Source organism: Pygocentrus nattereri, chromosome 30 (genome assembly GCF_015220715.1).
Source record: "Pygocentrus nattereri isolate fPygNat1 chromosome 30, fPygNat1.pri, whole genome shotgun sequence".
In the NCBI taxonomy this organism is placed as follows: domain Eukaryota; kingdom Metazoa; phylum Chordata; class Actinopteri; order Characiformes; family Serrasalmidae; genus Pygocentrus; species Pygocentrus nattereri.
Window position 1 is genome coordinate 5,341,396 of NC_051240.1, and position 25,401 is coordinate 5,366,796.

A 25,401-nucleotide genomic window follows, 5' to 3' on the forward strand; every position below is an offset into this window, starting at 1 on the left:
TAATGCTAAACATGAAGTGCTGCCTTTTTACTGAACTTACACACTAGGAAAGCAATATAACATACGACATGGCTTGTGGAAAAGTTAAGGCATGTTTTATATTTGTATGTAAAACAAATGGAATTGCATGTAAAATTGCAGCAAAATGCTATATTTAAGGTTGAACACTGTACACTGTACAGCCCTAAGTGTCAGACTGTCAACCCCTACAGTCTGAGCTGGCCATTGTTTATTAACAATATGCTAAAGCACCAACATCAAAATAAAGGCAGTTGTAGTGAACATTAAAATATTACATATTGAATACTCAACATATTCAAAACTAATCAATTATATAAATAAGCTACAGTACACAACATTATGCATACTATAATAGGTTACATTACATTGTGTACATTATGTTGCAGTGCATGCTGGGGATTGCAGTGCGGTATGGAGGCCTAATATTAATAGAAAATGAAAATGATTTCTTAGGTCAGATAGGATTATGCCTGATCTTGTTTTTAATGCATAGGCTGTAGAGGTTATGTATTAATGTATTTATTCTAATTTCCCTTTGTATTATTTTCACTTTGAACACCAACAAAACATGTCATTTGACCAGAGGTAGTGAAACTTGACCTACTTGAGTCTGCGTGCGCTGCGCTCTGTAGATGCCATGAAGATGATGATGGGGAAGATTTCTGCACGGTGCAGCCGCCGCACACAGTCCAGACCCAGAGGCAGCACACAATGAGTACCCTGCACACACACACACACCCCCCCACACAAAAATGATCAAATGTATTACTTTATTCAGGCTGTGAGAAAGTAATTCAAAGAGAGAGCTTGTTTATAATAATAATAATAATAATACATTTTATATATATATATATACATATATATAGACATACATATTATATATATATATATATTGCTGTTGTCAGAACAAAACCTAGTATCTCCAAAATTATAACTTTACAGGAGAAGGAAAAAACCTACTTTATTCAATGGAACCAGAATTTTTTTTACTAGTAATTTTGGGTCATTTCTGTTGGTCCATTGTAACACTGTAAAAGACAATAGGCTTTTTCAAATTATGACAAAACTGAAAAATGACAAAAATGGAGATACAAGGTTTTTTTCTGACAACAGTATTTATACACATACACACACACACACACACACACACACACACACACACACACACACACATATATATATATATATATATATATATATATATATATATATATATATATATACTTGAAATACAAGTTAATGGGCTGAATTTGACTGCTCGTTAACCTTTACTGTATGTGAGTTCTGAGTTAATAGGTTTTCTGTTCCTGGGAGAAATTAAACACACCATACATGAACGTGATATATATATAGAGCCCAGTGCAATTACACCATCTGACAACCAGGTTAGAAATCATCCAAGGTCATTCTGTGAATGATACTTCTCGAAACTTTAACGATGTTTACATTTTCCATGGTACATCAAACTATCTCACTAAAAAAAGATGATCGCTCAGTTTTAATGAAGTAATGCAGTTTCTCTTCTTGCTTAAGTGTTGGGAAACACTTACATTTCACACTGCCACCCCCACCTCCTCTGAGGAGAATCGACTTGGACTCTCCCTGGCTCCACCCACTCTCCTCCTCTCCCACACACCTGCAGCTCCTTTTGGACTAATTAAGACTGGCATGTATACCCTTTTGTTCCATTATGTGTTTGCAAAGTGTCTGTCACCTGAGATCTGAACCTGTTTAGTGTGTTTGGTTTTCCCTGGTTTTGACTCCTGCTACCTGCTTTGTTATTCCCGAATGTGGATCTGCATCATTTCCTACCTGCCTGGTATGACAAGGAGTATCGGAATGCCTCTAATAAAGTCACTTGTAACCTCCCTCAGCCCCTACGTCATAGTCCAGATGCAGCAAACAGTGGAAAAAGTATTCCTTTAATCTTTTTGTTACATTAGTAATAATGGGATGTGTTAAAACCCGGAGACCTGACTGAACTGAGGCTAGATTATAGTCTTTCATTTAAAGTTTACAGTTCAGAGCTACATACACGTCTCATGATCTTCTCCACACTCTGTACAGTGTAACAGCAGTGTGTGGTTGACTTGCACTCCTCCAGCACCTCCCCTTTCTGTATCCTGGATGCGTGATCAGCCGCATTGAGGGTTTCTAAGCAGATCAGAGAGAAAAACATCAGATCATTCACTTCAATACACTGCCCTCTAAAAATGCTCATGAGGGGTTATTGGAGACTTTCTAGCACATATTAACTAACCCCTCACTAGATTCCATTCATAAATTAGCATAGTTAATGAGTTTCTGGTAGATTATTCCATTAAAGGGGAATTCCACCAAGTTTTCAAAATTTTAAAGGTTGATCTGTAAACAGAGTCATTCAGGTTTGTCTACAGCTCAAATATGCATGTATATTAAAATAATGCTTTTGGGGGTGTACCTGGCTCACACAGCTGGTAGCCCTCCTGGTCCGCCAAGCGATTGTGCAGGATGCGTCCAAGGATTGTGGGTAGCAGGAGGACTGGGCGGCAGACAGGGGGGTAGTGGGGGGTCACCAACGTGTAGGGCATCAGGGTCACACAGCTACGGGGGCTGCTGCCATCAGCTGCAGGGGAAAAACAGGTGCAACAGCAAAGTTACAGTCGAGATACTTCAGACAGAAGCATATTTGGGGCAGTAGTGTGTGTGTGTGTGTGTGTGTGTGTGTGTGTGTATATATATATATATATATATATATATATATATATATATATATATATATATATATATATATATATATATATATGGCAGTATGAATGAATGAATCTCTCACCGGTGGGCTTGTTTTTGCTGTTGCTGTCCTCCTCCACACTGACCCACAGTGGATTCCTCCCCTGCCGTCCCGTACTGACAATCCGCACGGCCTTCTGCTTCCCCTGAACCTGGGCCCGCTCCACCTGCACACATATGGGTGTAACATTTAGGCCATTTGCAGCACACTTTAAAAGATTTAACTCAAATCAACATGATGATGTAAAAGACAGCAGTAGGAGAACATTAATATTCATTATCAGGGTATCAACAAGTATCAGCAAATTCAATGAAGTGCTTTTAAAGGCATTTTAATGCACCCACTACAAGAAGGCGAATTTCTCTAAGCACATTTATGGGCTTTTAAGTATTAAACTAACACATACTTCACACTTTCGGGCCTTTTACTCTTTCTCTGATGCAACAGATCAGGTAATAAGTGTTGACATAGCTCAGAAACTATCTGACAATAACACCATTCTTAAAACAGATGGTTCTTCAAGGTTTCTTTAGGAAAGAGTGGTTATATATGGAACCATGAGCAGTCAAAGAAATTTCATGCTTAAATGGTTCTTTGCACAGTGAAATTGTCCTTCAGATTGATAGACCGTGTGTTGTAGTTGGTTTTATATAGAACCTTTTTGAAAATTGTTCTATTTAGCACCAAAAATGGTTCTTCTATTGTAACAAGCTTGGCATTGTGACACTATAAGAACCCTTTTTGGTGCAATATAGAAGTTTGGGAAGTCTGGAATCACCTGGACTCATTATGAAACAAGTTTCCTGAGTCTCAAAGAAGTTCTGGATCTCTATCTCTTTTTAAAAAGTATCTTCAGACAACACTCTTTTTGGACGCGTTGTTATGAGCTCCTTTTTTTAAGTAATGGAATGCTCAAAAAACACCTGTTTGGAACATTCCACAGGTGAACAGGTTAATTGGAAACAGGTGAGTGTCATGATTGGGTATAAAGGGAGCATCACTGAAAAGCTCAGTCGTTCACAAGTAAGGACGGGGTGAGGTTCACCACTTTGTGAACAACTGCGTGAGCAAATAGTCCAACAGTTTAAGAACAATGTTTCTCCACAGAAACAAAAGCCAGCATCTCTGATGGTGTGGGGGTGTGTTAGTGCCCATGGCATGAGTAACCTGCACATCTGTGAAGGCACCATTAATGCTATAAGGTACATACAGGTTTTGGAGCAACATCTGCTGCCATCCAAGCAGCGTCTTTTTCAGGGACGTCCTGCTTATTTCAGCGAGACAATGCCAAGCCACATTCTGCACGTGTTACAACAGCTTGGCTTCATAGTAAAAGAGTGCGGGTACTAGACTGGCCTGCCTGCAGTCCAGACCGTCTCCCATTGAAAATGTGTGGCGCATTATGAAGCGCAAAATACGACAGCAGAGACCCCGGAATGCTGAGCACCTGAAGTTGTACATCAAGCAAGAATGGGAAAGAATTCCACCTACAAAGCTTCAACAATCAGTGTCCTCAGTTCCCAAACGCTTATTGAGTGTTAAAAGGAAAGGTGATGTAACACAGTGGTAAACACGCCCCTGTCCCAACTTCTTTGGAACGTTTTGCAGGCATCAAATTCAAAATGAGTGAATATTTGCAAAAAACAATAAAGTTTATCCATTTGAACATTAAATATCTTGTCTTTGTAGTGTATTCAATTGAATATAAGTTGAAAAGGATTTGCAAATCATCGTATTCTGTTTTTATTTATGTTTTTCACAACGTCCCAACTTCATTGGAATTGGGGTTGTAAGCGTTTATTGAGCAGACATAGATGTATACAATAAATAATACCACAATCAGAACAACACCAAAAAGAGGAGGAGGAAAAGGGTGTCTGTGGTTACTAAGCTCTTATCAAGTGAGTGGATTTCAAAGTGTAGGATCCTTGCATTAAGTATTTCTATGGTGTCATATGTCCATTTTCGTCACACTTAAAAATGAGAGGTCAGCTCAACAAAAATGATACAGTTGCTGATTATATGATTATATGGCTTTTCTTGAGTTGATTTGACACAAGAGTTCACACAACTCATACTTCTTAGTTGAGTCAAAACTTTTCTTAAATTTTTCATTCTTTTTTAGCTCTGCATCTCAGTTATGGTAAATAAAATGAATGTTTTTATGCTCAAATTTTTCCCCTAGCCAGGACTCGCATCGCATAATCCTACTATACATTTTGCTCTTGGGTAGGCACTTATGGATAGCTATGGCATTGCTGGAGCTCAAACTCACAACCTCCTGTCATGTGTTCTTGCACCAATCAGTAAGACATGACGCAACTCAGATTTTGTGTCTACAAATGTTAAATTCACTGGAGAAATGTTTCATATTTTAACTTTACAGCATGGCATAGTCTCATGTGGTGCAGCTGTCTAAAAATTCATTTTGACATCAGGAGGTTGTGATTTTGAATCCCAGCAATACCACAGCTGTCTATATCCAGAGACTCAAGAGGAAAATTTGGCAGTGGGATAGAAGCATCACCAGCTAGTGGGATGCTTGAGTAAAAAAACACATTCAGTTTTGTTTATCTAACTGAGATGCAGACCTAGAAACAGTGGCTGGGTGAATTTTTGACTCAACTAAGAAGCTTAAGTTGGGTGAACTCTGGTGTCTTCAAGTTGAGTCAGTTAGTATATCATTTTATGTTGAGCAGACTTGTCATGCTTGACAGTGCACCTGGTAATAAATATGATTTTTTCTAGTATATAAATTTGTCACACAATTTTCACTCACTGTTCTATAGAGGGAGGTTCAATCTTATACCAATTTCCTGTCATTGCTTTTTTGCTGGCTATCAGAAGTTTATCCATAACATAATTATCTCCAAGCTACATAACGTTGTATACTTTGGAAACTGAATAACCTAAAATATCATATACATTTTCCCAAAAGGAGTACAGTTTACAGTTACATTTCCAAAGGATGTGTGTATGATTGGGCACTTTATCCTCCAACATGGCTGTCGATGGTCAATTTGTTTAGTCCGTATTTCAGGAGTTATAAAATAAGGCAAGTTATTTTCACCCCAATTCTTTCCTTGAGATTGTGTGTTATGCACATTTTAGTCCACTCTTTCTCTGTAATGTCAATGCTTAATTCTCTCTCCCTAGATGTGTTTTGAAATAGAAGAGAAATTTCCAGCATGTTAAATTCAGTAAATAAACAGAAAAATGTGAAGACGTGTTCACTGTAAAGGATGTTTTCACTTATTAATACTTCAACAACATGAAACTGTGCTGAAACTTTGCACATGACTGTGAGAGTGTTGATATCAGTATGAATGCTACCCAGTCCTTGCCGAGTTACTTACTTTTTTAGATTAAAAAAAAAAGTTTTGTTGTAAAAAAAAAAAAAAAAAATCAGGCTACAACCACAGATTCAGTTCACCTCTTTAAATAAAGCATTGCATTCGCTCCGCAGTGCCGAAGTATGATGTGCTGTCATTTGCTAACTTCGGTTAACCTCAAAGGCTAATCGTTTGTGAAAGGAATTTGTGAAAGGAATACCCACTGGGAATTTCACAACAGGACCAAATCTGCTGATGATTCCCCGCAAACTTCTCTTTTCATGAAGAAGCATGACTTGTAGTTTGAGTCATGCTGATAAAAAAAGAATAACTCATTTTTCCAAATAACTCTTAAATTCTTTGATTTTAATTTTCTCTTTTACTTTAGCCTTACTTAAGTGTAGGACCCAATGATGTAATAACTTCCCAATAATTTTCAATAATGTAAGAACGCCCATAAATGGAATGAAATTTAGCTCTTGTTCAAAAACATTATTATTAGCACAAGAATTTGAGTGAAAAGGGTTTTTTGGGGAATATTTACATGAATTTCAGAATTTATACAAAATTGTGTTTTTCAGTTTTTAGTTTGAAATGTTCTGTTGCTGTTTTTGATGTGTCAAAATTCATGATGAATGGATCAGAAGTGGTCCCAAATTACTTGTAAAAAAAATATTTATCCATTTATTCCACTAACAGAGCATGTTTTTCCTGTGAAGTTACCTTTTTAGGGATGCAAGGTTTTGTATATACTGTTTATATATGCATATCACAGCTTTCAGAAGAAAACCTCATATCTCCATTTTTGTTGTTTTTAGTTTTTGACACAATTTGAAAATACCTGTTGCTCTTTATACTGTGTGTAATTTTCATGAAGAATGGACAAAAAGAAATTACCCAAAATTATTTGGAATAAGTCTAGTTCTATTTACTTAAAAGTAAAGTAGGTTATTCCTTTTTTGTCATTTTGGAGATAGGATGTTTTCTTCTGGCAACAGTGATATATAAAATGTGATAACATGTCCAATAACATGTCTTAAATTGATAATGTAATCATATTTTTACTGATTATATAATACCATTTTCAGGTTGACTGTTTACTATTTTATTACATTATTTGGGTTTATTACATTTTTGATCAAGTTAAATGCAAAAAGTATCACAATTTTGCATTTATGTTGACATATAAAGAACGTGATCTAACAGAGCCAGATTTTTTTTTTGTTTAAGTAGTACAAACCACCATTTGCTACTAATTAAACACATGAATAAGGATATACTTAACACTTCAGGGGCCTTTCTCTGTTACTCCGATGAAACCGATCAAAAATAAGTGTTTATATAGCTCAGAAACTCAATGCATCCAACAATAAGGGCAGCATGCAGCTTCTTTTATACAGTGATAGGAAATACAGCAGCTCAGAGAAAGCTCAAATTCCACATACTGATCCATTTTACTACCAACATGGACCTGCACACTTACCAACTGCTCTGGGAGCAGATTTTAATCGGTTAAAGAGGACAAAAATGGACACTACACTTAAAAAATATGGTTCTTCAAGGGTACTTTAGTAAAGACAGTCGTTCCATTGAGAAACTTGAACACTCAAAGAACCACTTGCATGTTTCATGTTTCTTTGCTTGGTGAATAAGTTCTTCAGACTGATGGTTAATGTGTTGTTTATGGTTCTGTAAAGAATCTTTGAAAATAGTTCTTGTATTTTCACTCTAAGCTTGTCATTGTAACAACAGAAGAACTCATTTTGGTGCTATATAGAAGAATTTTCAAAAATTCTCCATCAATCTAAAGAACCATGCAAGGAACTGTTAACATGCAAATGGTTCTTTGAGTGTTCATGTTTCTAGCAGAACCAATGTCTTTACTAAAGAACACTTGAAGAGCCATCTGTTTAAAGAGTGCATGAATGGATCAGTCACCATGCGTCAGGTCAGACAGGGTTAATGAAAGTGCAGTTTGTACAGGGATTTTTACCAAATGCACTAGACTCTCTATTGTTGCACATGAGTGAAAGTACTTTGGTTGCAGTTAATGTTCCAGAAGAGAAGCTGAAACGGGAAGTAACTCACCTTTCTGTGGGTTCTCTGCTGGAAGGACATGTCCTCAATTGCTCTGATCAACAGCCTCTGTGCTCTGCAGCAACAAATGATTGCACATGAATAAACTGTTGTGTTATAATCAACACAATTCCTTACAAAAAGAGATTAATTGTGTTGATATGATATATTTAATGCATGTGGATATTACCTACAGTGGGTGAAAATGTATGAGACACTGTAGTGACCGTGCTTTAATTTGGTTGTGAATGACTGCTGTGTGAAACGATCCACTGATCTGACTATGACTTTTGCTCAAAACAAGTGTTTTAGGAAATTTAGTAATGAATCTTCAGCAGAGGAAGTGACTCTTCATTCACCACATTTAGTCAGTAACAGGAAATGGAGGATTAAGATTCCAAGGACATGTCAAACATTGTGCTTCACTGACTTCTGAAAATTCGAAACGTGTAGGTTTTCCTAAGAATGCTGAAGCTGCGAATTACTGTTGACTATTAAAACTGTTCACTTTAATTTCTGATGTTACTGCATATTTTCTCCCAGTTCACTCATTTTCTCCCAGTCATAAGATGGATTTCCATGAAAACATTCAAGCATAAACTACTACGGAATTCATGCAATCATGCAAATGTTCAAAACTGGGCTACAAAACGTTTTTAGTTATGAATCTTTAAAGTTTTGCCATATCAGATTCTAAAGATTGGCTCTTAAATATTGAGATTGACCCATGAATGAAGAGTCACTTATGTTACATGAGGTTTTCCTTGATTTTACAGTAACTACTGTAAAATGTTTATGTGTGTGATAATAAACTGCAGTGCCAAGTCTTCATGTCCAGCATGTATACCTGTAGTAATTAGGCAGACTTCCACTCTTCAGGTCCATCAGCTGCCAGCTGTGGACGTGGCTGGCCCACCAGGAGCCATCCTGACCGTGATGAGTGTCCGTCACATGTAGAATGTCGTTGCAGGTGACAGACAGGGCCCCGTCAACGCCCCCCACCAGAGACATGTTGACACGGACGTAGAAGGAGTCTCCCGATGTTACCTCGCCTTTCTTCAGCTGCTGCAGCAGACTCTCATAGGCTGTAAAACATATAAAACAGCATGAATCATCAAACGTTATACTGATAAATACAACCCTATTTCCAAAAACGATGGGACACCGCAAAATGTAAATGAAAACAAAATGAAATAATGTACAGATCATTTAAACCCTACATTTATTTGAAAATAGTACAAAGACAACATATAAAATGCTAAAATTGAAAAATTTTATCTTTATATTTGTTTTTTGATTTTGTATTTTTCATTTGATGCAGTAACATGTTCCAAAAATTTGTTTGCCAGTGTGTTGCATCACCTCTTCTTTTAAAAACACTTCTTTTAAGTGTTTAGGAAGTGAGGAGACCATTGCTCATTCAAAGTAAAAGGTTTCCCATTCATAAGTTAAATATGTTTTCAGTGGGAGACAGTCTGATCTGCAGCCAAGCCAGTTTAGCACCCTAACTTTTTTACTATGGAACCCTGCTGTTGTTGTAATATGTGTAGAATATGGTTTTACATTTTCTTGATGAAATAAGCAGGGCCTTTACTGAAAAAGACGTCATATGGATGGCAGCATATTGCCAAAACCATATATAATTCAGCAGTAATGGTGCCTTCACAGATGAGCCAGTCACCCATGCCTATATATATATATATATATATATATATATAAGTATATTAAGTTCTATATTATGCATATACTTTGCAAATATATACTTCAACATCAACTCAGCAGCTGATCTCCATCTTAGGTGTGTTACAGTGTTTCCATTTACAGATGTTAATCAACCTGTCAACACTTTATAAATGAAGAAAGAGCATGTTGACCAGAAACCTGTTGGACCACATGCTGAAGATTTGCATATAGACCCACTAATCCGGTCAGATGGGAATTTACACACTTCACCAGCAACTGACAATACAGGATAATCTAACTCAGCCATTTAATGAACAGCAGCTCCCACACACAGTTTACAGAAGAGCTCAGCTCAGCGTGTGCTTAGTAAATGCAGTGTGTGTAACTGAGGGTGTGTAAATGACCTGCCTACAGTGATGTCATCAGTGTTCAACAGTATCCTGTCCATCACTGGCTGCTGGAACAGCGTGTGTGTTAAAGGTCAGATTAAACACTCCTAACTGTAGATTAAATGGATTAGGCTGCACACATACGTGTGTACCCAAATGTATTTTGTGTTTAAATGTGATAAAATTATATGTTTTAATAAAATATAAAATGTGTCCTGTGCAAAGTAATCCACACTTTTCCTACTAGATGTGTTGTCTTGTTTACAAAAAATTTGAGTATGTCTTTCTTATAATAATAATAATAATAATTATTATTATTATTATTATTATTATTACTGTATGTGTTTCTACATGCTAACTGCATCCGTTTCAAAAAGTTAGAATCAATGTATTCAATTCTAATACTATTCAATACAGTAGGGGAGGATTAGGCCCAACCTAACATGGATATTTTATGAACTTTCAGTAGAAAGTGGTTTTGGCCATTTTCTTGTATTCCCATAGCAACATCATTTACCAACAATCAAACAGATATTTCTCCAGATTGACCCTGAAAACGGAGCTGTGGATATAAGTCACAGAATTATTTTCTACACTATGTTAATCTCCTCTTAGTATCTGTAATACAGCAGCATTTTAAAGCAGATAAACACCTCACAGTGAGAACTAGCCAGGCTAAAACACAGCCTCTGTATGGTGCTGGGGTTAGTTTAACACACTGTTACAACTAAGTCCCCCAAAGTAAACATTCTAAGAACTCCATAATGCACTAGTTTAGACAGCTAAACTGTGCAACGGCAATACTTTATTTGGAGTGGTCCTTTATAGATGACAAATAAACTTCTATAATAAACAGATTATCAGTAACATCTGCAACATATCAGTGATGCAGCAGTAGTGCAGCATCTGAATACACTGAAGTAAACATCTTAAAGATGTACAATAAAGCTAAACTTACCCAAACGTACCCAAAACCTAACCCTAACGTTAACCTCAACCCAAAACCTGATCCTAACCTTAACCTCAACCCAAAACCTGATCCTAACCTTAACCTCAACCCAAAACCTGATCCTAACACTAACCTCAACCCAAAACCTGATCCTAACCTTAACCTCAACCCAAAACCTGATCCTAACCTTAACCTCAACCCAAAACCTAACCCTAACCCTAACCCTAATCCAAATATGTTTTTGACATGTTACTGAGAGTCTGTTGAGTGTTTCTTTCATCCAAACAGGACCAAAATGAGTGTCAAAAAAAATGAGTGACAAAAAAGTGTCACCGTTTTACATATTAGCTTGTTGCAGAGACGAACAGGCTGCTTGTATACAAAAGATATATGGCTCGTTTTTATGTTAAAATCAAATCACTGGCTTGTTTTTATTCAAACAAAGCACTTCTTATTTACATCCTGAGAACATTTTATCTTTTGCAACAAATCATTGTGAAATTTCCCCTCCTGACTTCTCACCATCCTGTTTGGGTCGCAGTGAGAGGCTGCAGGGTCCCTGCACCTGCCCCAGCGCCCACAGCGCCTCCTCCATAGTGGAGTCCTCCAGAACCATCCGCAGAGCCCGCTGATCCCGCTCACACTTCACCTGCAACAACACAAACCCAAACGCGTAAACCAGGAGATCATACTCCGCCAAGTAGTTTAAATTGCGCAATTTGTAGATTGAATAGCAGTTTATTTTAAGGTATGGTAAGTAATTATTATTTAATATGTAAGTATGTGTCATTTCTGGCACATAAGTTTTGTTGCCTGTAGTAACTGATATAAAATCCAAATATTTACTGCAGGACCTACTCAGCAATAATAACTCAGCATTTAATGGGATTGAAGTAAATGTTACAAGTCATTACCGGTATATACTTTGCATATACATAGTAAATTACAGTTTACAGCTGTACTTGTGCATATATGTAAGTACAGAGTAAATAATGTGAGAAATATAATGCATATTTCAGCATTCTATACAGATAAGTTACTCAACAGAGGCTACAGTACATTGTTAGTTACTGCCGTGGTTTCATGATATTTAACACATTTTTTACAATAAAATAAACTGTTTTCATTTAATTTATTGTGAAATTAATTTAAAAAGTGCAAAATATGATGCATGAATGTGTTCATTGACATGGATACTTTAATCTTTCACTTTTTCCAAAAAAAAAAAAGTTGTATTTGTATCAGTTGTATCTGAGTTGTATTGCTTTCTTACTATTAATATGGCTCAATAATTTACTGTGGAAGTAATGCAACTAGTAGCCAAACATTTTCACCGGGCCAACTTTACAGGGAATTGTTTCTCAGTGTTCTCAGTTTACTGTTTCAGTAAATAGTATGCCTGGCACAGAGCACTCAGCACCACCTCTCTTATCCTCGTCATATGCAGAAGAGAACCACACACACTACTAAAGTACTACTGTATGCTGATGTATTTAAATGAGGCAAAAGTTACCTCCAGAATTTGCGCCCCGGGGCTGATGCCGGCGGTGTGTGCAGATGACCCCTTGGTGATCTGGTGCACAAATACGCCAGTCTTATTGCCCCCAATCACCTGCAGCTGGCTCAGCAGTGCCTCACCCTGGAAGGAAAAGGTGAGCGCGCGGCCCGAAATGCGCAGAGCCTGGTGCCGAGAACGCACCAGAAACAGAGGAGGTGACGTCCGAGAGACACTGACGAACACAAGACGGAAAGTCTTTACACTTCAAAAATATTTACAATGAATTATTGTAAACATTATATCCATCCATCCATCCATTTTCTAAGCCGCTTCTCCATCAGGGTCGCGGGGGGGAGCTGGAGCCTATCCCAGCAGTCTTCGGGCGGAAGGCAGGATACACCCTGGACAGGTCGCCAGTCCATCGCAGGGCAGACAGACAGACACAGACAGTCACTCACACCTAGGGACAATTTAGCATGTCCAATTGGCCTGACTGCATGTCTTTGGACTGTGGGAGGAAACCGGAGAACCCGGAGGAAACCCACGCAGACACGGGGAGAACATGCAAACTCCACACAGAGAGGACCCCGGTCACCCGGCCGGGGAATCGAACCCAGGCCCTCCTTGCTGTGAGGCGACAGCGCTACCCACCACGCCACCGTGCCGCCCGAATAACATTATATTTTCATCATTATTATAATATTCCGAAAAGTATATACAATAAATGCCAGACAACTTTGATTTGAAATAGCAGTATTATTACACCCTCTTAATACAAAAAATACACTAGAAATATAATGTGAGAAATTTGTCATCATTGATACAGCTGTATGCACCTTGAGTTTTATACACACACACACTGTAGAATCCTTTAAAGTCTGCTTTTTGTACCTCCTGATGCCGCTCCTCGTGCAGGATGGAGAAGATGGGCAGGGGCTGCTGTTGCAGATGCGTGTGAGAGAGGCACAGAGCGAAGGAGCGGGCAGGGGAGCTGCAGTTTTTGGCTCGTCTTCATCTAAGATGAATTCAAAAGATGACCATTAGCATTACAAATGAGTGTAGTACTTAAAGTGCTGGTGGCCCCAGTTAGTGGATAGTGGCCCTAAAGTAGTGGCAGTGTTTCACAACAACATGATGGCATGTCAGAGTGACGTCAGAAAACAGCTGGTCATGGCTGTCTGGGCTGGCAATGCAACAAAATGCAGAAGATCTCACAGCGTTTGATGAAATTTGCATTATTTACATTATTTTAGCATACTGTTCCTTGTAAATGTGGAAAGTGTGTGTGTGTGTGTGTGTGTGTGTGTGTGTGTGTCAGTGTGTTTACCTTTAGGAATGAACACAAAATCACTCTCAATGTCCAGCAGACAGAACGATGAATCATCTGATGTCTCCTGACTACTAAAACACAAAACAGCAGTTCAATTAGAGACAATTCATTTAAATGGACATGCACCCCTCCTCTGTCTTTCTAACTCTCTCTCTCTCTATCGCTCTTAATCTATCTATCTATCTATCTATCTATCTATCTATCTATCTATCTATCTATCTATCTATCTATCTATCTATGTTTCACTATATACTATTTTATATTGGAAATATACTCAATTTTAAATGTTATCATTTGTTCATTTAATTGATATTTTTTTGTATATTATTTGTACAATCTTTACTGTATTGTATCTTTAATTAAAGATGTTCTTATGCATCATCCCCAGCAGTTTTTTTCTACTTCTAGTCATAAACTCAGACTATGCTGAATAAACTAATTTAATAAAACTGTTTATGACCTGCCTTCCGCCCGATGACCGCTGGGATTGGCTCCAGCACCCCACGCGACCCTGAGGGAGAAGCGGCTAAGAAAATGTGTGTGTGTTTATGACCTCACCAGCTGAAATCTGTGCATTAGAACATGCTTTCTTTTTCATTAAGGGTTTCCCCTTATTGTAAATTTTATGGTATGGCCATAGAGGGTAACCAGAAGCAAGCAATGACCACTGCAGTCTGTAATTACAGAATACAGAGCGTTATGCGTGAGCGAGAGCTCAACATATGTTCAATATTATTGTTTCCTTTCCTTTATATTGAATCCGTGATTCTAATCTGTAGAGTGTTGTGCTAAAATTAGCTCAGGGAAGTTTACAGACTGAACACATCACTGTCTACTTACTCTGTCAATCAGGAATGAATAACCAAGTGATTGGTGGCTTCAAAATTAAGAGTACAGGAAACAGATCAGATTTGCTGTTTTCTATTTTCAGCATGTCATGTTTCAAATCTTACATAATTGCAGCTTTAATATGGTGTACAGTGACAGAGGGGGGAAGTAAGACTTCACTCTTAAGATTTTTTTTAGAACTGTTATGTAACTCCAGACACTTGCAATCTGGGTGGATAGCTCACCTGCACAGGTACAAAGCTCACTTGTGCAGATATGAAGTTCATCTGCACGGATACAGAGCTCACTTCTGCTGATACAAAGCTCACATGCACAGGTACAAAGTTTGCTTGTGCAGGTACAAAGTTCATTTACACCAGTACATCTGTGTAGGGATAAGGGGCTCTTGGGCAGACATTATAGGTGCTAGTTTAAAACTCACTTCTGCAGGTACAAACTTCACCTGTGCAGGGACAAAGCTCAGCAGTGCATATACTGTATGTGTTGTTATAATGCTCACTTGTTCTAGTGTATAGCCCACCTGCAGGTATGAAACTCAATTCTGCAGGTGCAAAGCTCACTTGCACAGCTATAAGTTCACTTGTGCGGATATGAAGCTAAGATGTTTAGATATGAAGCCCAACTATGCAGGTAAGAAGCTCAATTCTGTAGGTGTGAAGCTCACCTGTTCAGATATGAAGCTCACCCATGCAAGTATAAAGCTCAGTTCTGCAGATGCAAAGCTCAACTGCACAGCTGTAAGCTCACGTCAGCAGATATAAAGCTCACTTGTTCAGATATAAAGCTCAGCTGAGCAGGTATAAAGCTCAATTCTGCAGGTGTGCAGCTCATCTGTGCAGGTATGAAGGTCAATTCTGCAGGTGTTAAGTTTACCTATGCAACTATAAAAGTCACTTATGTAGATATAGGTATGAAGCTCACCTGTGCAGGTATGAAGTTCACTTATGCCAGCATAAAGCTTAGCTTTATAGATATGGAGCTCTATTCTGTCTGTGTCAAACTCACCTATGCAGCTATAAAACTCACCTGTGCTGGTGCCAGACTTACCTGTGAATATCTGGGCTAACTTGTGAAAAGCTATATATGTGTATAAACTAAGCAGGTGTTTGGCTCACCTGTGGTCACTGAGCTCAATGTCTTTTTCTCTCCTGCGCAGAGATTCTGAACAAGGAGGCTCCACCATACTGGACCGGACACTGTTAAAACCCTCATAGCTTAGCTGCTGCAGGGAGACACACAAAGCCAAATATGTGACGTTTCAGACAAATTTAAACCCTCCACTAGACTGAACAAGCCTAAACTCTCTCTGTCATACATCCCTGAATACAAATATTCAAAAATGTATATTGCCAGGTCATAAAAACAGTTCAATTGAAAGTGTGTGTTAATATTTTAGAGTTTCATAACACATTTTCTCTGACATACTTTACTGGTTTCGAAGCTGGAGCAGGAGGGGGAGACGGCGTCCATGCGGCGCAGCCTTGGGCGGGGTGGTGGACTCGAGGGGGGGCAGTCGCTGCTGGAGCTTTGGCCACTCTCCCAACTAAACTGCCTGTCCTGAACACAAAACATGCAGAACTTGCACAATTGTTTCCAGTATGTGATAAACAGGGCAAAACTTTAGAATGCTTTAAGAATTCATCTAAACCTGTTAGCTATGCAAAAATGTAGAAGAATGGATGGAGTTCCCCTTCAAATGAAACAGAACAGGCTGAAATAAGAGAATGGAGCAAATGAGTGTGCTCACTCTGGTCTTGTCTGGCTCTCCTTGGATGCTGAAAGCCTTCAGAGTGAAGAGTTTCTCCTGCAGCTCCACCAGCTGACCCCTCAATGTGTCCTTCTCGGCCAGACTACAGGCTATCTGAACCTGAGCTTCATCGCGTGCCAGGTATGCCTACATATACACAACAAGCAGCATTAATATCATATAAACCAGGCCATCCACCTCTAAAAGCTCACTCACACAGATTTTGTATTTTTCAAATACAGTCATGGTGGAGGGATACATGTAGGGTGTTGTGGGGCAAAATAGTCACCAAAGAAAGCTTATTTATCAGATTTATCGCTATTTTGCCACTATCAACATTCCCTATACAACTCAGAAGACACGTCACACACATTAGAATCCCTGGTTCCTGTCACAACCTCTGTGAAACGGAAAGTCAGTAAATTTCTCTAATGAAGTGCACAACATCAAACGTCCCTGAATGACTTTCTTTAGTCTCTGACAACTTTGTAACTTTGTGTGAGGTGTTTTTTTTTAAGTTGCATGCATTTTTGGTCCCTTGATCCAGAATTGGCCTTAATGAATGGAAAATAATTGAATCTGGTGAAATTTGAACGGTTCCCTAAAAACTATAACAGGAAATGTGATCTGCCTTAGGGAACATGAAGCTTTTTGAAGGTATTGGACTTTACTCTTTTTAGTGAATAGACACAACCCCTGTCTCCAGATGAGTGACAATTCCAGCACTTTCTGTACTGCAGTCAGTAATTTTCTCTGGACATTTCACTCTTCCCACAGAGACGCATTCAGGCACAGGCATCAGAGCACTTTTTTACAGGCATGTGAATTCTTCAGGTCAAACAAACCGAACATTCTTCACTTCCCCAAACAAACTAGTTTCATGTGCCCTGCAAAGCACAGTGCGGTACACTGAACTCATTAACAGTGGCTCTATTCACAGAAACTTTCACTTGGAAAAATGTCATTAACTATTCCTCCCTGTTAATAGGCAATAATAGTTGTAGGCATCCACCTGTGTAATCTAATGAAAAGTTGACTGAGCCACAGACAGCATGTGGCACCCAAGTCTCAACAGTAGGGTTGGCATCTGCACTGCTCCATCATAGCTGACCTCATCTTGTGTTTCCACTTACTGGCCACTTTATTAGAAACACCTAACATGTACTGTGTGCATCAACAGATGAGCTAACTGTAGACCTGCACGCTGGAGCCACAAGAGTGGGATTTCTAATGAAGAAGCTGGGCAGTTTGGTGGTCCAAAGACACAAAGCAGCTCTGTCAGTCTCGAAATATAGAGAAATCATGTCCGATGTGTCGGTGCTAAAGACATCATCCAACCACACTCTGTTAATGTTGCTAACAAAAAAGGTAAACTAGTAGTGCTCATAATCTAATGTTGGCACAACTGCTTCCTCTGTTTGATCTAACCGAACTGAACTGTTGATCCTCAGTGACTGTGCAGAGTTGCTTGGCTATGGTTGCTACATAAATCCACAGCAAATAAATCACTTCCTGAACAAACACAGACAGCGTGAAATGAGGAAGTGAAATTGAATAAAAGCAACCAAGTTTAGACGGCAGGTCTCTGTAGCAGGAAGCGATGGCCGAACATTGTGTGCAGTGGTAGAGTTGTTTACGTGTGTTCTGACTCTCTATAACTGCTATCTATAAAAACGGACAAGAGTACATTTGCATACTAAAACTAACACTAGCACGCTGTTTCCATAGCCTTGAAGTCTGAATGTGGTCCTGAATGTCCACCCGGTAATGTTTATAGATAGACAGATAGTGTGCTGTACAGTGTCCAGTCTATAAGAGATTACTGAACACCAAATATGTTTTGCCTGATCAACTACATTTGCGGCAAGGCGGAGGGAAGGGGTAGTTTTGTTCACCAAACTATCGCTTTAAAGCCAGACTGACCCGGTCTCGCTCAGCCTGTAGCTCGCCCAACTGGCTCTGGAAAACAGTGCTCTTCTGCTGATACATCTCACAGTCAAGTGTTAACTTCTGAACCTGCAGAGCCAAACAGTCCTTCTCCTCCAGTAGCTAGAGAGAGAGAGAGAGAGAGAGAGAGAGAGAGAGAGAGAAAGAGAAAGAGAGACAGAGAGAGAGCAGTATTACTACTATGTTAATGATTATACAGGCAGGGGTCACCATGCTGGGTTAAATGGACTGACATCGCAACAGTATCTCATCACCTATTGAACAAAGAAGCAACTAAAGACAACTTTTTCCAACTTATTATATCCTGAAATGTATAAGGTCACTACATGTGGACGCAAGTGATCTTCGTTGAGCTAATATGATACAATAAAGCCCCATTGTCACATTGTGTACAGAAAGCAGAAGAGAACAGTATGATGATGTAGATGCTGTGAGACACACTTGCAGGCTTACTATTCAGCTATTATCCCCTTTAAAATCCCACACTAAGGCTTATTCAGTAACTACAGGCACTTCAGCGCAAACTGATTGAGCTATTCTCAGGGTTTAGAGGTGTGTATTAAAACTTTGGGCCCTGGCCTTTTAGGGGTTAACCCTAAAGCTCATTACTCAGTAACTACTATGTGTTTTGAAATGTAGACCCACATACACAGTCTTTGTGGTTAATGAATAACACCTTTTGAGCTCATGCACTTTGATTTATTTGGCTAAGGAGGCAAAACTAAAGCACTCGTCTAGCTTGCCAGACTTCCTACAGTCAATAGAGAGTCTGGGAGGTTTTGTTGCTTAACATGACAATGAACTTTGACAAGAACGGGTGACTTGACAGATGTGAAACCTGCTTACTCATAGACAGTTTTTTCTGGTGACACCAAAACAGATCAGGATATTTTGTGAAATTACTAACCAATTCAAATTCAAATATTGAGTACATTTTAATGATATGATACTGGGATACAGGACAAGCGGCTTAGAGGATGTTATTATTTCTGTACACACTCTTCAAGGGTACTTTAAGAAAGAAAACGGTTCTATATAGAACCATGAACATACAAAGAACCCTTTGCATGTCTAAATGGTCCTTTCGTTTGTAAGCATGAGCTGCTCCATTTGATCTTGCTCTAGCTCGGGTTGAGGGTTGTCTTGTCCCACCCCCAATGCTGCTTCACAGCCAATCAGCATTTGTTCGATGCACAGCTCTGTAGAATTACACACAATTTTGTAGCTCTGCACATTGTAGCTCTGCCCCTGTGAGCTACGCTTACCCACAACCCGCTCTCTGCATCATCTTGGCTGAAGAACAAATCTTAACATATAAAAATATCAGATGGTCCATGTACCTCTGTTGGCGGAGCTTCGGTGGCAGAGACAAGTAGATAGTAAGAGGGAACAGATGAGAAAGTGCTACAAAAGGAAAGTGTGTGTTACCTCATCTCTCTCCCTCGTAAGTGCTTCGTTCTCCTCATGCAGTATCCTCAGCTGATCGGCCAGTTCAGAACGTCGGTTTCTCGCCTCCTCCAGATCCTGGGCCAGGATGTCCTGACATGCCTGAAACACACATTATATCATAACATTTGGTGGACGGCAGCTTTTCAATTAGAATCAACCACACTAATGATATTGAAGTGAGCTGTAGCAACAGTAAGTATCTGTAACTGGCACTGTTGGTGGAGGTGTGCAGCAGCACTCAGCCAAGCATTTAACCTCTTAGCACCCTTGTTTCACTACATTTGATATGTGCTACCATTACTATGCTTAAAAAGTCAAAATTGTAACTAAAATCAGAATAAACAGCATCTGACTATTAAGATCATCTCACCGGTGTGATCTTCTCTGCCTCCAGTAGCTGTCTCCGCAGCACGCTGAGCTCCTCCCGCAGCTGCTGCGTCTCGCTGAGAGAAACCCTCCTCAGAGACCGCTGCCTCTGAAAGTCCGTCTCAGTCTGAGCTTTCTTCAGCTCGCACTGCAGCTGATACACCTGAGAGAGAGACAAAGTGAGAGAGAGACAGAGAGCGACAGAGAGAGAGGTGTATTGTATTTATTAAGTATTATGAGAATCAGAATCAGAATCACTTTATCTTGACAAGTATTACACATAAAAGGAATTTGTCAAGGAATATTGAACAGACGAGACCAGCACACATATCGTTAATAAGTAGAATAAAATACAATAAACAGAACAACCTGGAATAAAGAACAATAATAATGAAAAAAAGAGCCCAGTGAAAGGAGCTGAGGAGATGTACATATGTGTAAATATCTGTATGTATGCAGGTTAAGTAGATAAGTACTATAAAATATATATACTCTGCACCCTATTTTAATTTCAGCGAGTGTGCATGAAACAATAACGAATTGAATGTCTCAACAAACTGAAATGAAAACAAAGCAAATCCTTTATATGTGCAAAAGCAACTAATGAGCCCGATCAAAATTAACTACAATCACTTTACAGCACTTTGTTGCTCACCTTCAACCAACACAAAATGAAATGATCAGTTCTTGAATGTATTTTGTTTTTAACCTTGCAGCTCTTTGTCTTAAGCAAAGGAGTCCATCATCAACAGAGAATGGTGCTACACTGTAGGTCTAACATGCAGTGGCCTGAGGAAAATTTGCAGTCAGGAGGACAAGCTGAGGGTACAAAGCCAAATAGAGCTTGGTCTCTGCCAAGGTTTCATCACATTTGAAAGGGGTAAATATATATACAGTTGGTTCTGTCCCCCTGGACTTTCCCTTGGAGACATGTAATGATGAGATACTATATTGCTTACACAGTTAAATTTACTGCCATTTGTACAGTTGTGGACTGTAAATGAGGGCCACCCTCAATGTTCTCCCAGGTTAAATAAAGGTTGACTGATTGATTGATTACATGATAAAAATTAGATTTACTGTAACACTGTGACACTTTCAGGCACACATAATTTAAATATCATTTGAAATCAATAACTCTAATACTAAATGCTAACACTTTATACACTAAAGGAATTTCTTTATTTCTTATACTGCCAAAGAAAAAGTATCAAAAATAACATTGTCACTCATTTTCAATGAGAGCTGGCGATTTACAGTGGGAACGTTGGTGACACGAAGTGGGTGGAGTCTGCAACTTGACAAAGGTAAGCTGAATTTAATTTTATGCAAATAAGGAGCGAAGCGATGTGATGATTACCAATAAGAATCGAGTATTGAGCAGCATGGTATGCACTTTATCTCTGCCACTGTGAAACACTACCCTCATTCTTGGTCCCTAAATAATTGTTCCTACTACAGGTGGAATAATGTTGGTGTTGCTTTCACCAAATACTGTTTTCCTCAAAACTGACTGCATAGACGAAGGGATTAAATAAATGAATATAAATTAATGAACATTTGGTCCCTAATCCGGCCCTTCTCGATAGGGTAGAGGGGGCCAGATACATTGTGCAGCAGTGGATGGGCTGCGGTCTGTAACTGTAAACCCACAGAGTGCACCTGTATGGCAGGTGTTTCTGATAAATTGGGCACTGAATGTAGTCACAAACTGGCCACTCCATGTAAGTCAACCTCAAACACATTCACGCGCACTCACCTGCAGGTTCAAGTCTCTGCAGCGGATGTTCACATCAGATTTCTCCTCCACTGCTGCTGCGTATCTCACATACAGATCACATTTCTCATCCTTCAGCCGCAGCAAGTCTCTATGCAGGCCTGCATATATGCATACATACATGCTTTAGTGTCACGTACACCCTCATCCTTATACATGCTAATATACCCTCAAAGGGTATTTTCTGCATAATTCATCATGATCAAAGAAAAGTTATAATTAAACATATAGTACAATAATGTTTTTCCTCAGATTTTACTAAATGTCTCCTTAATTCAGTGGTTGAGATGTGAACAGAGTGATTCAGAGTTCAGATTTCTTTAAAGTGGTGGTAAAGAAAAACGGGGATCAGGTACTCTCTAAACTTTATTTTACACTTAATTAAATATTGTGTAGCACAGAATAATTTCACAGGCAGTTAAGTGTTTATGCTTTATCGCTCATTTCCTCATACCTGTCTGCCTTTACATGGTTGTTTAGTCCCATAACTACATGGAATAGTCCATTACGGCCTGAATTGTGTGGGGGCTGCATTGATAGTACATGATCTAAAATACTGAAAATGATAGTACTGAAAATGTTTATTAAAATAGCAAATAAAAGACTATTTGTGATGTTTTATGTCCATTTTATCAGCTCCAGTGGCCATATAGGTTCACTTTGTAGTGAATGACTGTGGCTAAATTCCAACTTTTCCAGAGCCTGTAGAGGGATAGTTTGTTTGTTCCTGTCATAATTCAACAAAAATATGTCTGAAAAGCTCTTTTGTCAGCTGCTGTACCTGCGAGGGTGGTGCGCAGGCGCGCATGTTCCGCCTGCAGGCGTGTGCTTTCCTGCCCCTGCGTCACGGCCTGAGAGAGCTCCCCTTGCAAGGAGGAGCAACGTGCACGCAACTGAGTCGCTTCTTCACGAGCGTTCTGCAGCTCCTTCTGCATCCCCGTCACCGCCCGCACCAGGTACTCCGTCAGCTCCGAGTACTTTATCAACCCTGAACAGACACAGAGAGAAATGGCTCAGACCTTTACTGCACAGACATTTAAATATATAGAAGTATTTGTATTCATACTACAGTAATGAAGAAATTGTAGCATCTGCATTGGATTCAAATGTGATATCTTGCATCATGAGCATCATTGGTATGTATGTGAATTCAGAATCTAGAGAATTGTTTATTTTCTAGATCAGAATTAATTTAGACTTACAGTTGTATGCAAAAGTTTGCAGTCAAATTTTATGTTTTGTTGAGTAGGTAAGTAAAGTAAGTAAATTTAAGTAAAATGTAAAACGGAGCCTGTTGTCACGATTGGCCCCTCCCAGTCCTGTCCAGGAGTTCATGTTCTGGTTTAGCTCATGTGCGTTTGTTTTGGTTTAGCCCCCTTGTTTCATGACTCCGCCCCTGATTGTGTCCACCTGTTTTCCACCTGTCCCTTCTTTTCTATGTGTATTTAAGCCCTATGTTTCCCCCTTATCTTTGCTGGTTTTTGTTTGCTGTTGGTGTTATCTGCTGTGGTGTTTGTACTGTTTGTATGTTGGATTCCCATTTGTTTGTCAGGCTCTATGACCCTGGACTGTCTCGACCCTGATTTTGGATTTGCCCTTAATAAATCTCGCTTATCTCCGCATATGTGTCCACCCCCTTGCTCCCCGTTACACCTGTACACATTGTGTTTTATGTTTTTTTTTTTTTATAAGTCAGTAAACAAATGGACATTGTGCATTAAAAAGAGGATAGATTATGTGTTATTTTCTTATTTGTCACTCAGAAAACAAAAAACATTTGATTGGAGCTAAAACTAAATATACACACTTGAAAATGATGAGTTCTTCATAGGTTCTTGTATAAAGCAAATGGTTCTATATAGAAGTGTAAACACTCAAAGAACCCTTTGCATGCTTAAATGGTTCTTTGCATCATGAAAAGGTTCTTCAGTTTGATTGAGTATGTGCTGTAGATGGTTCTACATAGAGCCTGTTTGAAAGTGCTTCTATATAGCACCAAAAAGGGTTCTTCTATTGTATAAAACTTGACATCATAACAATAGAAAAACCCTTTATGGTGCTATATGGAACCAATCTGAAGAACCCGTTCATGATGCAAAGAACCCTTTAATTATGCAATGAGTTATTTGAGTGTTCATAGACCTATATAGAACAATTTTCTTTACTAAGGAACCCTTCAAGAACCATCATTTCTAAGTGTGTACAGTATAAACACTGAGGCTGCACTCCTGACTGGCTCACCACTGAAGCCGGAAGGTTCTGTGCTGGGCTTGCGGCCAGTGATCTGCGTGTAGAGATTCGGGTAGTGGATCATCAGGCTGTCCAGCAGTGCCACAGCGCCATTTCGGCCCTGGACGCGCAGCAGGTCCAGCATGTGACCTGCAGGAAGACAAATCAAGCATTCACCACTGGACCCCAACCAGTGCCCAACATCAACTTACATCCAATTGGTCACCCAACACCAAACTCTACCTTTAAACCAAACACATAAGACATAAACAAGCCCTGAAGTCTGGGCTTCACTCATTATCACATACCGCACATTTGTTAGCATCATACACTGCAAAGAATTGATGTTATAATGCTCAGTAAAAGTGAAAGAATGATCATAGTGTTGTTAATACTGGTATTTAAAAAGCACCAATACGAGTAGTTCCACTTCAGCAGTTTTAGAGAACGATCCATTAAAACATTCTTAAGGAACCAAAACTGGGAACCAAAAGGTCTTCTGTGGCATGAATGGTAATCATAGGCAAAGGTATGAATAAAATGGGTTCCAATTGATACAGGTGTTGAGAAGGGACAGGTGTTGAGAAGGTTAAGACTGAAGATATGCTGCAAAAAATGGTAGCTTGTCATGTAAAATTATGTTAAATCCAGTCAATAAATCTAATATTTCTCCTGTCAAGTTTGCTGTACGCTTATTTTTAGATTATTTAACTTCTTTCCAAACATTTTTAGCTTGTTTTAAGTGATTTTATTAAGTAACTTTATCTCACAATATAGGCAGATGATTTTTTTACGTTTTACGTTGTTTTTGAAACCATCAAAATGATCTGCCAGTATTTTGAGATCATTTTACTTGATAAAATCACTTAAAACAGGTAAAATTGTCTATAACTAAGCTTTTATAATGAGTGCTCAACCATCTTAAAATAAGATATATTAGTATTAAGAACATTATTATCATTTTTTCACTTGTTCTGAGCAAAATAACG

The 25,401-nt window shown here is 38.9% G+C and overlaps 1 protein-coding gene across 5 annotated transcripts in view; it reads right to left on the reverse strand.

The window, feature by feature from the left end:
- Positions 1-25,401, reverse strand: part of card14 (caspase recruitment domain family, member 14) — a 28,239-nt gene that overhangs the window by 829 nt on the left and 2,009 nt on the right. For 4 of the 5 annotated variants that reach the window (XM_037536356.1, XM_017693064.2, XM_017693063.2 and 1 more), the window contains 19 exons: positions 24,425-24,562; positions 22,965-23,171; positions 22,166-22,284; positions 20,411-20,569; positions 20,020-20,139; positions 18,568-18,693; positions 16,645-16,791; positions 16,323-16,454; positions 16,013-16,119; positions 14,046-14,119; positions 13,610-13,733; positions 12,734-12,950; positions 11,743-11,869; positions 9,047-9,284; positions 8,212-8,275; positions 2,834-2,957; positions 2,462-2,626; positions 2,057-2,175; positions 626-741 (listed from right to left, as the gene is read on the reverse strand). In XM_037536356.1, the coding sequence (XP_037392253.1) occupies positions 626-741; positions 2,057-2,175; positions 2,462-2,626; positions 2,834-2,957; positions 8,212-8,275; positions 9,047-9,284; positions 11,743-11,869; positions 12,734-12,950; positions 13,610-13,733; positions 14,046-14,119; positions 16,013-16,119; positions 16,323-16,454; positions 16,645-16,791; positions 18,568-18,693; positions 20,020-20,139; positions 20,411-20,569; positions 22,166-22,284; positions 22,965-23,171; positions 24,425-24,562 (2,623 nt within the window). The remainder of the gene's footprint in view (positions 1-625; positions 742-2,056; positions 2,176-2,461; positions 2,627-2,833; positions 2,958-8,211; positions 8,276-9,046; positions 9,285-11,742; positions 11,870-12,733; positions 12,951-13,609; positions 13,734-14,045; positions 14,120-16,012; positions 16,120-16,322; positions 16,455-16,644; positions 16,792-18,567; positions 18,694-20,019; positions 20,140-20,410; positions 20,570-22,165; positions 22,285-22,964; positions 23,172-24,424; positions 24,563-25,401) is intronic. The other variant, XM_017693066.2, reaches the window with a different exon arrangement.